The sequence below is a fragment of the Diuraphis noxia genome, unplaced genomic scaffold, assembly GCF_037042655.1.
Source record: "Diuraphis noxia isolate RWA-SAM2 unplaced genomic scaffold, SU_Dnox_SAM2 contig0002, whole genome shotgun sequence".
In the NCBI taxonomy this organism is placed as follows: Eukaryota; Metazoa; Arthropoda; class Insecta; order Hemiptera; family Aphididae; genus Diuraphis; species Diuraphis noxia.
In genome coordinates this window covers 16,459,986-16,475,078 of record NW_028301712.1, presented here as the reverse complement: position 1 = coordinate 16,475,078, position 15,093 = coordinate 16,459,986, and the positions used below count along the sequence as shown (strand labels likewise).

The 15,093-nt window shown below is 26.3% G+C and overlaps 1 protein-coding gene across 1 annotated transcript; it reads right to left on the bottom strand.

Annotated features, from left to right (window-relative positions):
- Positions 1 to 2,655: 2,655 nt before the first annotated feature.
- Positions 2,656 to 13,123, bottom strand: LOC149058163 (pickpocket protein 28-like). Its single transcript, XM_089220356.1, has 10 exons — positions 12,990 to 13,123; positions 10,884 to 11,120; positions 9,343 to 9,442; positions 8,777 to 8,943; positions 6,970 to 7,168; positions 6,357 to 6,627; positions 6,109 to 6,165; positions 5,615 to 5,756; positions 2,920 to 3,011; positions 2,656 to 2,835 (listed from the first exon to the last, which is right to left on the bottom strand). Exons 1-10 carry the CDS (start codon positions 13,094 to 13,096, stop codon positions 2,738 to 2,740), a joined length of 1,470 nt encoding a protein of 489 aa, XP_089076482.1. The 5' UTR covers positions 13,097 to 13,123; the 3' UTR covers positions 2,656 to 2,737.
- Between the last annotated feature and the right edge of the window lie 1,970 nt (positions 13,124 to 15,093).

The following is a 15,093-nucleotide window of genomic DNA, read 5'->3' as shown; positions in this document are numbered from 1 at the left end:
TAATAGAAAAAATGGCTATTTAAAATCATTGATTATAAACACTTTAATATTATATATTAAAGCAATGCTAATACCAATACAAGTAAACAATAAAATATTGACCAATATAACACTTCACTCAGAATCATTCTTTGTAAGTAATGATTGATATCATTGAATTCAATTTTAACTCATCCATTACAGTAGCCTACTAAATTACGTAGTACCTACAATTGGCTATTGACACCAACTTTACAGTGGAATAAGTTTCAATTTTCGTTTGTGATTTAATTTGATAATATTTAAACTTTTTACGTTTGATTATAATTTCAATTATCAAAAGCAACATAGAAATCAGCAAATCAGCAGGTGCCCTTATCAATATAAAAGTATGAAACCTTAACTTTCACAAGAGCATATGTGCAGAAAATGTCACACTCAGACCTCAGTGACATTTGAAACAGCGATTGCGACGAATAATGTAGTATATTATAGCCTATAGGGATATAGGTACTTGCTCAGTTACTCATGAATTATGTGTATTCAGTTTTTCATGGTACCTAAGTTAATTATTTAACAGTTTAAATCTACATAACTATTGATTTTAGGCTTAGGTCACTTATATCGTATCCGATATCGACGTTTCCCCATAACCCTGTTCAAACTAATCAAACTCACCGTGTGAGGTTACCAAACAAAAGCTGGTTGGTGGACAGACTGGACAGAGTATTCTCTTTTGAAATAGATTTTGATATTGGTATATAAACATACACTATCAATTACAAAACAGTATAGGTACTTTGGTAGGTAAACAAAAAACGAATGGTGTTACACAGTTGGCACAATCGCAGGTACTTATCTAGTATAAACACGATATCATCGAATTGATGGATCATAAATAGACGTAGGTAGATCGTAGATGGATGGATAACCTTCATCAACGTTTTCATTTGAATTGTTTATTCTGATTGTCAAGAAAAAAATTGCACGTATTACTTCAAATAAACTTCTTTGTGGTACCCAGTCACCCATACAAGCATACAGCCATATAGGTACTACCTACCACTGATTTTATAATATTATACAATTTATATACTTACTACTAAAGCAATATTACAGCATAATATAAATATAATGTTAGAAATTCACATGTATATTGTGTATACTGTATAATAATTTTTGAGTTTTAGATAAAATAGAAACATCCTAATGTTAAGTACACACCTACTACATAAATACAAAATAATATATTTTATTTACACAATATGAATTATGATTAACTATATTATGTATAATGTACACAGTATGGATAGGTACACACATAATAATATAATATTGTATTAAAGCTACTCATTGATGTAACCTACGATAAATTACATTCCACAAAAGAGGTAATAAGGTCAATTAGTCAAGGATTTAATAATAATACATATAAATTCTAACAAATAATAAAATATATTATAACAATGTTTTGAAGGTCAACGTGATATGATGGATCTTCTTATCGGACGTTTTATCTTGGATTTAAATTTTCCCAAACTCGTACCAAAATTTTAGTGACCAGTGACCATTTCATAAGGCATAAATACGAACAACATTTTACAACACAACTATTGCAACGAATTTATCTTAGCACTTATAATAAGAATCTCACCATGAACAACTTAAAACAATTTTTTGTAGCTTACTTACCTATTACCTTATATTAATTTTGACTTCATACTTATGAGTTAGGTACTGTCTTTTTCCGTAAATCATCAATATAGCATCATTGAAATATATTGTAGGGACTTGATTTTTATAATTTCAGAATTAATAATTAATAATTAACTTAAGAGTTCAGACGATGAATTAATTTTCATATTATTTTGAGTGTTTAGGACTTTAGGTAAACAAAACGCTTTTATTCACAACCTGTAAGTATGGAAATTTTTTAAATAATCATCATCAATTTAATTTAATTTTTTGATCAATTTTTAGTAGAGTATTGAATACTCTTTATTTATTCTAGCACAAGCGATCTCTATAGACAAGGATTGTGTAACTAATATGTATAGGTAGCACCATGACACTTCATACAGACAAAACATATCTCGTAATTAGTATATCCCGATACTAATTTGTATATATTTTAACTATATCGGTCTACAATTGCTTATAGTGTAATCAATAACATAATTGTTCATACAATGTAACATAAAATGTTATTGATTTTAATATTTTATGGCAATAGAGTCATTATTTTGCATTATTTTTATAGCCTATCACTACAAAGTATATAGGTAATATATTATAATAATATTTATCTAGATACTATTATAATTTATAATTCAATTCATATTTGTGTTTACGTGTATCCATTTGGAGGAAGTCTCCATCACTTTAGGACCTATAGACTCAACCGTTCTATATTATACGTATTCAGATACAGTATACATATACAACATTGATGGAGGTACAAATACAATTGAATATTATTTAAGAAAATAGATGTTCTTAACTCATAACTCATAATTTAATTTTTCATTGGTACAGCTATTATAATTTACTCTATAATTGTAATTCTATTATAGTTCATTCAATTTATAACTACAAAAAATGTTTGATGCACACGCTTACAATACTATCAATATTTGTTTAAACATAAATAAATATTATGATATCAATTCCCAATTTATTAAATTATTTGAAACGTTTATCTTATATTTTATATGTGTATCTTTATTACGACCAAAAACTAGAGAATTCATTTTTTTTCTCAGTGAAAAAAAGGATTGATAAATATGAAATACAAAGTTTCCAATATTGAAATCAAGCTCACTCCACGGCACAAATTAGTCAATCCAGCAATTTTACCTTTAAAAAAAAAAATCTAGTTATTAATTAAATTAGTCCAATATGGTTATTTAGAGCAAAATATTTAATTGGAATTTTACAAACCTATGTAGCCTATATTAGTGTCTTTAGCATTCCTTCTCAAAGGCCACGTGTGTTCCAAATTAATTGTGGCTTCAATGCTGGCCAAATTATTGCTGTACAAATATAGGTTACATATTATATTATTTGGAGTTAGAATTTCAATTCCATATTTGTAGCATGATGAATTTTTATGGGGGAGCTTTAGCTTACAATGTTTCGGGTATCTATATTATATATATATTCTAAAAATGATAGTTAAAAAATGTATGGAAGGGCCACTAGCTCCTCCCTATTCTAAGCCTATGTTTAATGTACTTGTCTTTTTATCTTTCTTCTAGTGTTGTAACTACGCAATGATCGTTTTGATACAAATCTATTTCGTACCTATAGTTAAATAGATATAACCTACTGAATTTTGTACTAAACATTTTTACAATTTTAGGTGAGGAAAAGTATAACAATTAATACCTACCCCAGCCAGAGACACCCGACTAAATTCGTAAATTTGAGTATTCAATGGATTTTTGATATTAGGGAATATTTATATTTTATTTCTCCTTTTATGAATTATTTTTATGCATCACAATCATAACCTACCCCAACCCATGACCATCCTAACATTCCTAACCAATTACGATCCACCCACCCACCCACTTTCAAAGGTGGGGCAGATTCTAATACATTTATGAATTTTGATCATCGCTAAATAAAAATAAACCAAATTGAGCATTATTTAATCAATATATAGAACCAAAATTTTATTTTTATATGTACGATGCATGTTAATTGTAGAGGTTCTATACATCTAATGTTTTTATAGGGTTTATTGAATTGTTTAAGTGCATCCTTTAAAACTGTTAGGACATTTTCTTAGTTTTTATAGAATATCGAATTCTCGACCCAATGTATTGCGCTATTATTATAGGTAGGTAGTGTTTATTAATTGAGTAATTTATTTATCTACTGATATGAGTTTTGGTTTTTTCAAGTTGTGAAATAGCATTGATAATTTTATTATTGTAATGTTATTCTAATATTACAATAGTATTTTTTTTCGTTTGTTTATATTACAAATACTAAATACTATTACATGATTAGTGATTTAAAGTTACACATTTTATACCTATTGTGCACGTTTATATAGCAGATTCATATTTTATTATAATAGATTAAGTACATACAATAATATGATCAATTTAAGTGTCAACAATCATTGTTATGGAAATTTTAACTTTTTTAAAAGAATTTTTTTGTATATTATATTGCGTCAAAAAAATTATATTTTTGGATAAAATATTATATTTTCTACAGTTATTTTACCGTTAATGTTTTAAAGTTCATTGTTTTTTTAAACAGTACCTAATATAAAATTTTTATTTCATATTCTGAAGCAAATTATTGTTTTTGAGTATTTTGATATACAACGAATTTCAAACGAATTATAAATTTAAAAGTTAAAGTTAAGTAAAAAATGTTGATGAATAAAGTATAGAGTGACAAAATATTGATGCACTACTTCACTAATTTCTTACACTTTGAATAGTAATTAAAATTATCTATAATTAATTAATGACTTGTTCGAAATTCGAACATTTTTCAAAATAATTAAAACTTTTTGATGTATAATGATAATGGACTCTTAAACGCATCACCTCGTTGTAGCTTTTAGAAGTTCACTTAAAAACTGTACTCTCATTCACATTTACGTTCAATGTAAATAAAAGAAACTTGTTCACGTTCAAATTCATTATGTTTTCAAAGGATCACGTTCACGTTCAACTGTTCAAGTCCATCAAAGGAATGAACACGTTCATTGAATCGTTAATTTAATTATTTATTTAAAAAATTGATAACTATCAACACCACATAGATTAAATAGAAATGATAAACACATTGTATAGTGACTATACAGAAATCTATAACATATTATCTTCTTCTTCGAGTGCCTTATTCCTAAACGAATGTTGGCAATCATGTTTGCAATTTGATCTTTATAACTGCTCTGAATAAAGGTATCTTAGGTCATGTTTTTTAGAATTACACTTAGAACATAATCGATTTTTTTCTAAAACGAATCAATCGTAAAAATCTCAGTATTTCTTTAATTTTCTGTTTATTTTTCCTGATACTTTTGAAAACTATAGGGAATTTATTACTATTAACCTAACCTAACTAAATTCACTTTTCTACCATAAAAGATGATGTTGAAGAAAATTGAAACATTGTTACTGTCCCAAAACGTGATGATAGACACACAACAAAAGCAAATAATACATAATTGTAAAATCAATATATTTTCATCGTTCCGCTCACAATCTAAAAGACAAAATTATCATTCACATTTTTAAATTTTTAAATCGTAGTTTTTTTAAATGGGTGACGTTCACGTGTTGTTCACTAAATATAAACGTGAACGCGATGAACGTGCGTTCACGAACGCGTTCTTTCCAAACACTGCTTTATTATATAATATAGTTTATTTTCGGATTACAACATAATATACTGTGATAAAACTTTATATTATTTTATTTATGTACTATTCACTATTTATTTTCATATGAGTAGTCATAGTAGGTACCTTAGTACCTATATATGGGATATGTTTTTTGTATATTATTTATTCTTTTGTTGACCAAGCAAAATGTGCTTTATTGCTGTAATTTTATAAGCCACACTATCTGATGTTAATGAATTAAGAAGAAATTATTTTTCTCACCTGTCAATTGAGTCGTTCATGAATGCTAATGATTTTTTTATATAGCTGAAGTTTTTAGGTACTGTCGAATAAGATAATTCGTAATCAATATCTGTACAAGATGGCAAACATTTGCACGTATGGTATGCTCTCTGTATTAGAACTAATAAGATAAAATTATGATTTATTATTTTTGTAAAGTAACAAAATATTTCATTTGAATAAAATGTTATCACTATTTAAATATTGTAATATTTATACACAATATGTGAGCATATTAAAAATTGTTTGTTATAATTTATGGCTTTCTCAGAAGAATTACAATTCAACCAAACACGTTAGATATTACACTCTGTGTAACATGAATACAGTGTGAAATTTTACAAGCATCTATTATTTTTTTCCACTCTGGTCACTTCGGTTATAATATATAATATAACAATTTAACATGTCCTTTACTCATACAATACCTATTGTAGGTATATGATAATATTTTATCTTGTGGAAATATTTACCTGCGGCATTGGCTAGACATTCGTTCGATTTGGGTCCACACACGGGAAGAGAACTATCTGTTGAAAAAAAAAAACAATGAACAAGAAAAATATAAATAATTTAGTTAAAATTAAAATATAATTTGGCCATTTGAAAAATCCAAAATATTTGGATATAAATGTGGCAGTAAAATACTTATAGCTTATACAAGTTGCTTTGATTAGGACATAGTAGTTCGTAATAGTAAATGCACAACACTTAATCATACTTATTCTGTAAATTGGAGCACAGCCACACAAAATCTCAGTATAATTCACCTGACATTCGACATAACAATTTATATAGGAATATACTGTGTTGTACTTAAGCCACTTCTCGTTCAAATAATAACATCCTCTTTTTTCAGGTGTCCAACTTTTTAAACCATTGTCGGTCAACGACACGTGAGTTGATATTTGAACAAAGCTATGACTACTTTTTGAAAGTTTTAAAGACGAATGTGAATAATCCGGGACGTCTGATGGACTATGAAAATAAACCTGAAATAAACAGGATACATCATTTAATACGTAGGTGTTATTATTTAATTTTTTCAGAATATAAAAAACCAATATGCAGATTTAATACATCAATTAGAATGACTAATACATTTTATATAACGATATTCTAAAAATTCAAAAATCCAAAAATTTAATATTTACTATTATTTTAAACTAATCTAAGAAAAAATGTCTCACAGAAAAATAAAACATTGAAATAAAAACTTTTAAAATGTTTTTCTTTACATTTATGAACATAGAGTTAATACTATAGTTAGTATGTGTTTAAATATTAAAACCTAATTTCATTGTTTAGCTGAAAAGTAGTATAATACACTCAACTGTAAATCCTTGTTTACTCGAACACCCATAAAATGCATCTTTTTGTTCTAATATAAACTCAACAGTATTAAAAAATGCTGTCGATTTCATGTTCCATGGTATATTATTTGTTATTAAATTATTAGCAGAGTAACCATCGTCAGAATTCCAGTTACTTGTTAAAATCGACCATTTCTCACCTGTCTGAAGTACATCTTGTCTAACAAAATTAAATGATTCCAATCAGCAATACACCAGATAAAAAAACAATGAACATACAGCACAATGCATAGCATAATAATAATCATAATAGAATAGGTATCTTCCTAAATGATTATATAAATCCACGACTAAAATATTGAAATATTACAATATTAATGACTCATATGAACCATGAAATATATTTCTAAACAGGCTCAAATTAATTAGATATTTCCATATCTGCTATGAACAATTCCCAATATGAATTATTCAATAGTTTTGGTTAAAAACTAAAAAGAGCATACCTCTACTATACCTAAAATTTACAGTAAATAGTTTAAAATCTAATTTTTGTATGCAAATTTGCTATACATAGAAATTCGAAATTTGAAAAAAAAATAGTTTAAACTTTAAGGGATAAGCATGAGAAGATAATCATATATATGTTATATATATATTATTAGTAGCAATAGTGCTTTTAGAATACCTACCAATAAAAATATTGTTATACAGATTCATTCAATTTTAGTATATAGCCTATACCTACAAGCAGGACTTTGCACCTGAACGAAACCCAAAACCCGAAACCCCAATTAACCCGAATAAATTTGCAAAACCAAACCCGTATAATACAACACCTGAATGAAAAAATTAACACCCGAATTAACCTGAAACCAGTATTAATATTTGGGTTAACCCAAATTGTATTAAATACAAAGAAATTAGTGGCATATCAATTCGTATGTATTTTACGCAAATAAGAAGATAAGAAAATAGTTGGCGTTATAATCGTTATATTAATAAAACATAACATAATAATATTATGTTGTATCGACTATTGATATTGACTGCAACTGTATAATTATTAATTCTCGACGATATTATCTTTAAACACGTGCGTGTATTACCCTTATTTGCTTGTGTTGCTTGTGACCTGCGTTTAGTCATGACTTGTGATCTATTCTTTTATCCATGCTTGTGATCACAATAATTTACAGTGTCAAACGTGTCTATACAGTGTACAGACTACAAATACAACAGAATATAATATGAAAAATTAATATAAATTTAATGAATTAATATTAAATATAAACCAACTAAAGATGTAGAATCTAGATCATTGTTTTATATTATTTCACAATATTAAATAATTATATTTGTGTTATCTAACCTTTGTATTCAACAATACTAACAACAAAATTATGTTTGATCAAAATAAATAATAAACAAGAACTGTTTTTTGTAGAAAAATGACTTTTTAATGGTAAGTATGATTTTAATATGTTTTTTTAAAATTATATTTGCTTTAAAAATAAAATAAAAGTATAATACCAAATTCGCGTAGAAAAGCTCATGTTAATTGATATAAAACATGGGTATTTTTTAACACCTGAACTAACCATAATTAACCCAAATAAATTTACATTTAACCATAACCATAAAAGTTCATTAACCCGAAACACCCAAATTCAATAACCAACATTTTCCTTAAACACCCAAAACCCAAAACCCGAAAAAATTATTCCGGTGCAAAGCCCTGCCTACAAGGCTTAAAATCTTGAACTTATGGTTTTTGGTAAACGAGAGAAGGGATTCTATTACTGATATTTACTGTTAATATACTTACAATTTGTTTGGAGTTTGTCTATACATCTCGTGATACGGAAGAGCATTAAAACTGAAACATAAACTGTTTAATAAAAATATAGGCTGCATAATTTCACAGGGATTTTCAATGATTTTATCTTTCCATCGAATTTGTTTTATAGTATCTTGGCATTTAGTTGAAAATTCCTGCAAGTGAAATATATTTTTAAGAATATAAAATAAATATTATAAATTAAAATCATCGATTTGCAAACCTCACCAATATTAAACTATTGTCATATACACCTATACACATCTATGTGCATTGCGAATATACCTAAAAGTACCTAAATTTAATTAAAAGTATGAAGTACCATCTAATAATTATTTTAATTTAATTTAAATGATTTAGTAAATTTAAAAATATCTCTTAAATAAGTAAGTACCTTATATCTTACTTATTACAATTTACAATAGTAATATATGTTTCTTTACTATTAAATTTAAAAAACATATTATTCTGTACATTACACATGCCAAAGTATCAAACATCATGTGTTAATATAAGAACATAATTATACTATAATTTAATTGATTTAGACATACTTTCAGTACATAAAAGACAATTTTTGGATTTATTTTTTCCAATTTATAGATTTTATGTTTCCAATTACACATCCCATATACTACGTTCAGAGTCTGCCATCTATACAAAAATAAATATCATTAAATATTTTCTGAAATTATTTACGTAACAATTAATATTTAAAATATTATATTACATTAAATTTTTGAATTTTGAACAATTTAATGCTGTGCAAAGTACATGCGATACTTATTTGAGTTTATTTTCACATAATGTAATAGGCATTTAAATATATCATTAATCATGATTCAAAACCTTCGTAGATTTAAATAAATAAGCTTTCATAAATTTCAACCTTTTAATGACATTAAATGTAAATTTACGTTTCATAAAATTGTTTATTTTTACAGCATTATTCACACCATGTTTTACATCATGTAGATTCTAATTTAAATATAAAAGGTTTTAAAATATTAAAATAAAACTTAAAAACTTTTTCATTTCTTTATAAAAACAAATTAGTTTATAATTGTTTGTACTTCATACCTATCTAACTTTTCCCTTGTTAATGTTTGTTATAAAATAATATATTGATTCAAAAGTGTAAAAATCTTGTATTACGTGTGTCAAATTAGAGCTTCAAAGTGAGGTTTGAAAATATAATAGTGGGTTTCCGTGCTATAATTTTTATTATTAATATAATAATATTGATCATGTAATATTCTTGTTTGTTTAGTAAAATATCATCAAGGAAACGATGTAGGTACCTATCTAGTTCCCCCTTGTCTCCGCTTTATCCACCCAATTTTACATTTTGGACTTTGTCTCAAAAATAAAATTCTCATATACCAAACTATTATATAGCTCCCCATTTGGTTGTATTGGATCCAAATTTTGGAGCTAGCTAAACCATTTGAAATTATTTTCCAACTGGATAAACGTCAGTCGATTAGCTTATAATTTACGTGTTTGGTGTGCGTTAACCTGTTACACAACGATTTCATACAAAAAAGAACTAGTCAATCACTATTAAAATAGATTTCATTAAAAACTATAAAATCATCAGAAGATGTTTTGATTTATTTAGTTCCCCTAAATAAATAAAAAATTTAAAATAAAAATTTATTTCCCTAAATATATATTTCAGGAAATGCCATAAGAAATCCGAATACACCTTAGACCAATATAGTATTACTTATTTTCGTAAATAATATTAAATATTTTCTGAGGTTTAACTTATGGTAATTTCCATCAAACGTATATCCCTTATTTATGTAGGTACCTATAATTTTTTTTTTTAATTCTGTGCTATCAAATATTTTTACTGATCTATAGTAGGTAGTATAGTTAGTTATCTATAGATTGTGAATATATCTTTCAAATATAAAAAAAAAATGTTTCGTCAATAATTTTTGAGCAGTATTTTTTTTATAATTTAAGTCTCCAACTTCTCTGTAGTTTCAATATATTCGTATAAATAGGTGCGGTATTGGTAATTATGTACAACAATACAATAAGTGCTATATAATAATTTATCATTTAAATGTATAAATATACTTACTCTTCGTCGGTTTTGTTTTGTCTCTCCCATTTAAGTACAGAAGCTAAGTTCATTGTGTTTGAACTAATAGGATCGTTGTGACAAATTGTGATTGCGGGAAATGGATTTTCAGCCATGTGCCGTGGTTCGTTAATATTAAATCTATTCACTGGAGAATCATACCATTTCAAGACTATGTCGTAAGACAAAAATACTAATAATGTAAAAGATCCAATTAATACGCTTATCCAATAGAGCCTGTAGACAAAACAAAATTATCAATATGTTATAATTATTTTATTTTATTGCACCAATAATATGCTTAATCACAAATCAATATCAGGATAACCGGAATTTTAATAGTACATTGATTTGTAATTTTCTATTGTACCTAATATTGTTATTTGGTTAAATTAAGCGTATTACTATTTAATTATAATAATTGCTCAATAACCAATATGATACACTTTTTTGCTCCTTAAAATAATTAACTCATTAATATTATTTAGGTATATACCCCCCGACTGTATATAACACGACGACTGAAAAGAAAATGGTGTCGAGATTTACTAAATGAATAAATTAAAATTATATAAAATGAAAAAAAAAATAATTATTATTAAACAAATAGGTAGTGCTTTCAGTTAATGGCTTGTCACTCACGTTTTCATGTAAAAAAAAAAAAAAATATTATATCACATATTCTTATTGTACCCAATAGCACAGATTCTATATTTCTTGTTAAAATTTAAAAAAAAAAGGTATATACCTACAGTTAAAATTAGTATATTATTTTAAAATTCAAAACAATTATATTATATTAGTTTGATACAATGTAGGTGTAGATAATTTTAATGATAACATATAAATAAATGGCATTTAGTAAACCAACTTAAACTTATTCAAAAAAGTTAAAAATTATGATTTATAATAGTCATCTGTACAAAAGACAATGTGACAAAAATTAAGACTGTAACTATTTTATGGAAAAGATTAGTAATGTAAACATAAATCATGTGTTATCAAAATTGTAAGAGCTGGTGACAATTTTCTAGAAAATAAACGGTACTTCAGAAATATGGACATACATAGTTGTAGACGTACCTAATATACTCTTTAGTCTATATAGTGTATACTCAGTATAGTGTGTATAATATATACTTTAATATGTTCTTATCTAGTTATATTATACGTTAAATCTAAATAATTATAATGATTAATGACGCTACCAACATCGCAAGAGTTCTCAAATTCTCAGAAAAACCCAATCTACCTATATAATAAAATCTAAAAAATAACTGGTACAATAATTGTTACTTAACGGCTTTTGCTGCTGATGTCAAATATGATCAATAAAAAAAAAAAATAATAATAATAACTAATACCTAGTTTTAACTTATATTCTATATAAAGTATATACTATGTTATTAAACTTTTTAAGAAGGTAGTTACTGCTGCGGTAATAGGTACTTTGGATATACTATATGTATACTATACTGTTCCAACACATATAATAGATTTAGAGTTGGTCTATAAATGTGCAATTGGAATTTATGCATACAATTTATTTGAAACCTAATCTGTTAAGGGAATTACATCTTTCAAACTTTGAACTTATCATTAGCTCAATAAATGATTTTACATAAGATCTGCTTAACCCACTTTGAGAATATAGCATTGTAATAATGGAGTTCTATCTAGTATTCAAATAGGAAAACCACACTGGAAGATTTCCAGAAAAAATTATCATTAGCGAAGCATTGGCATCCTTTATATATAAATCAATAAATATATGATCCAACCCTTCAATCTAATCTTAAAAACCGTGATAATCGAAGCTGTTATAAATGCTTCCGGCAAAAACCCTAACTAACTCATCTCATATAGCTTGCCTAAATCACACTTCCCGAGAATTCAGTCAGACGGATCAACTGAAACTGATTTATATAGCAAACAAAATTATCAGGAGTCTTGATTGTGATAGGTACTTACTTGCATATCATTCAGAATGTTATTATTGTAAATAAATTATTTATTATACTGTGCTTATAAAATGTTTATAGAAACGAATGTCATATGATTATTTGTTAAAATATAGCTATTTATTTTATATATAGATATACTTACGATGAGTATTTATCATCTGTCCAAAACTGAATCCTTAAGCTTGTATATGTTAATATATATTCGCGTATGCGCTTGAAATACAATAATTGGTTTTTGATTTTTTCCATTATTTCGGCTGGGAAGTAGTTATCACGTCAAACGTCAAGTATACATTAAACAAAAATATCGAAACTCAAGTCAAACTGTGGATTCATGTTTATTACCCATACTCCTATACAATCAATTTGAAAATATTGTAAACTTTTAATATGATATATATATATATATATAAGTATACCTACAATATTATTGATTAATTTTTTTACTATTATTTATATTCAAACTATAATTGTATAATATCATGACGCAGTTGTATTATTATAAATTCTCAAGAGACTCCCATTAAAAGTCTCTTATAAAATATTATACACATGCTACATCGTGCGTGTTTAATACACACAGTTTATTTCCAATTTAGATAAATGTATTTATTTAAAAAATGCATTTCCAATTTTTGTTTAATTATAAAGTTTTATTGCCTACATAAAACCATAGTTATTTAATCTATATTACCTACACGACATATGTTTATATATTTTTAAAGCTAATAGCTAATCTCATATTTTAGTTTAAAAGGACGCTATACCCGCATACATTTTTCAAACTTGAATAACATATTTCGTTTTAGTGATATCAAAAAAATAAAAACAAAGTTGCGCAGTAGGTACGACATGTTCTCATCTTTTAATGTGAAAATTTCGTTTCATAATCAATTATGACTTTAGCCTTCTTGGTTCTTTCCCACGCAAAACAGATTTCATGTTACAAACATTTGTATGTCGGAGACAATACATGCGGGTGTAGCGTTCTCTTGATAAACGTGCTGGTGAAATGTGTATATTTTGTAGGTGGAATAAGTCTTCTATAGTTGGTGTTATTAGTTTTATTATATATTTATATGTACACGTTTACTGAGAAATTGAATTTCGAAAGGGTAGAATGACGTGTGTGAAGTTGCCCCCCCCCCCCCCCATATCGGACAAATTGATCCGGACTGATTGTAAGTTCAGATGTTCATTTGTAAGTATTTATTTTGTAAGTTGGTTTTCAGAATTTGAAAATTTGGTAGAATGGGTTAGATTATAATTGTTAAATATGAAAACTTATAAATATTTAATGGCCGCTGAACGTTGGTCCACTACTTCACTAATGATTTCTCTCAAATATTTATAGCTAAAAAGCTAATTATAACTAATCGTTTGACAATAATAGATCTGAATCTATCAAAATACTCGAAAAATTATTCTGCTTCAGAAATCAGAATATGAAATAAAAATTAATATGCGTGTTAACTATATAAGTACCTATCCACAGTGTCTGAGTATCATTATTAATATGTCTTCTTCTCCTTTGTTAAAATGGTATGCACCGAGAGCAGTAAACGACATAATTAAAGATCTCTGCAATAGACCTTTATTTTGAGAAATATACATGGCTCTAATTATAATATGATTAATGATTATTTCCACCTTTCTTCATTTGAATTGATGGACTGACAATATTATTTATATTATTAGGTAATGTTATGATAGCTACTGTTGTAGATCAAACATTCGAACGCTTCTACAGTTATACTTAATAAAACATTTGAAAATAGGTAAATTTATATACTCATCATGTTCCAGGTCACCGATAGAATTCAAATTTTGAAATTATGAAGAACGATGTTAGTTAAATGAGTTTCTATTAGAGAAAAAAAATATTAAATTTGATAATTTATTAAGACTAGGTAAATAAATTGACAATCCTTTTCTCTCACGATTTATAAAATTGTCCATTTATTGATCAATTGTCTCCAGAGAATTTTCACGACTCTCTTGAATTTTTCATGAAAAAATTCAAATCGTAATTTTTGGTTAATAATAATTTAATCTAATTAAATTAAATGATTTAATAACTTAAAGAATTTTCAATGTTTGAAATTCGTGATAAAGTTACGTGAAGCAGCGATTGTGAGTGACTTCTCTCATATTCATAAATCACCTAATACGCTAATTGTAAATAAATAATTAATTTTCAATACAAAAATTATTTCATACGGCAATTTAACATATTTTATTCAATA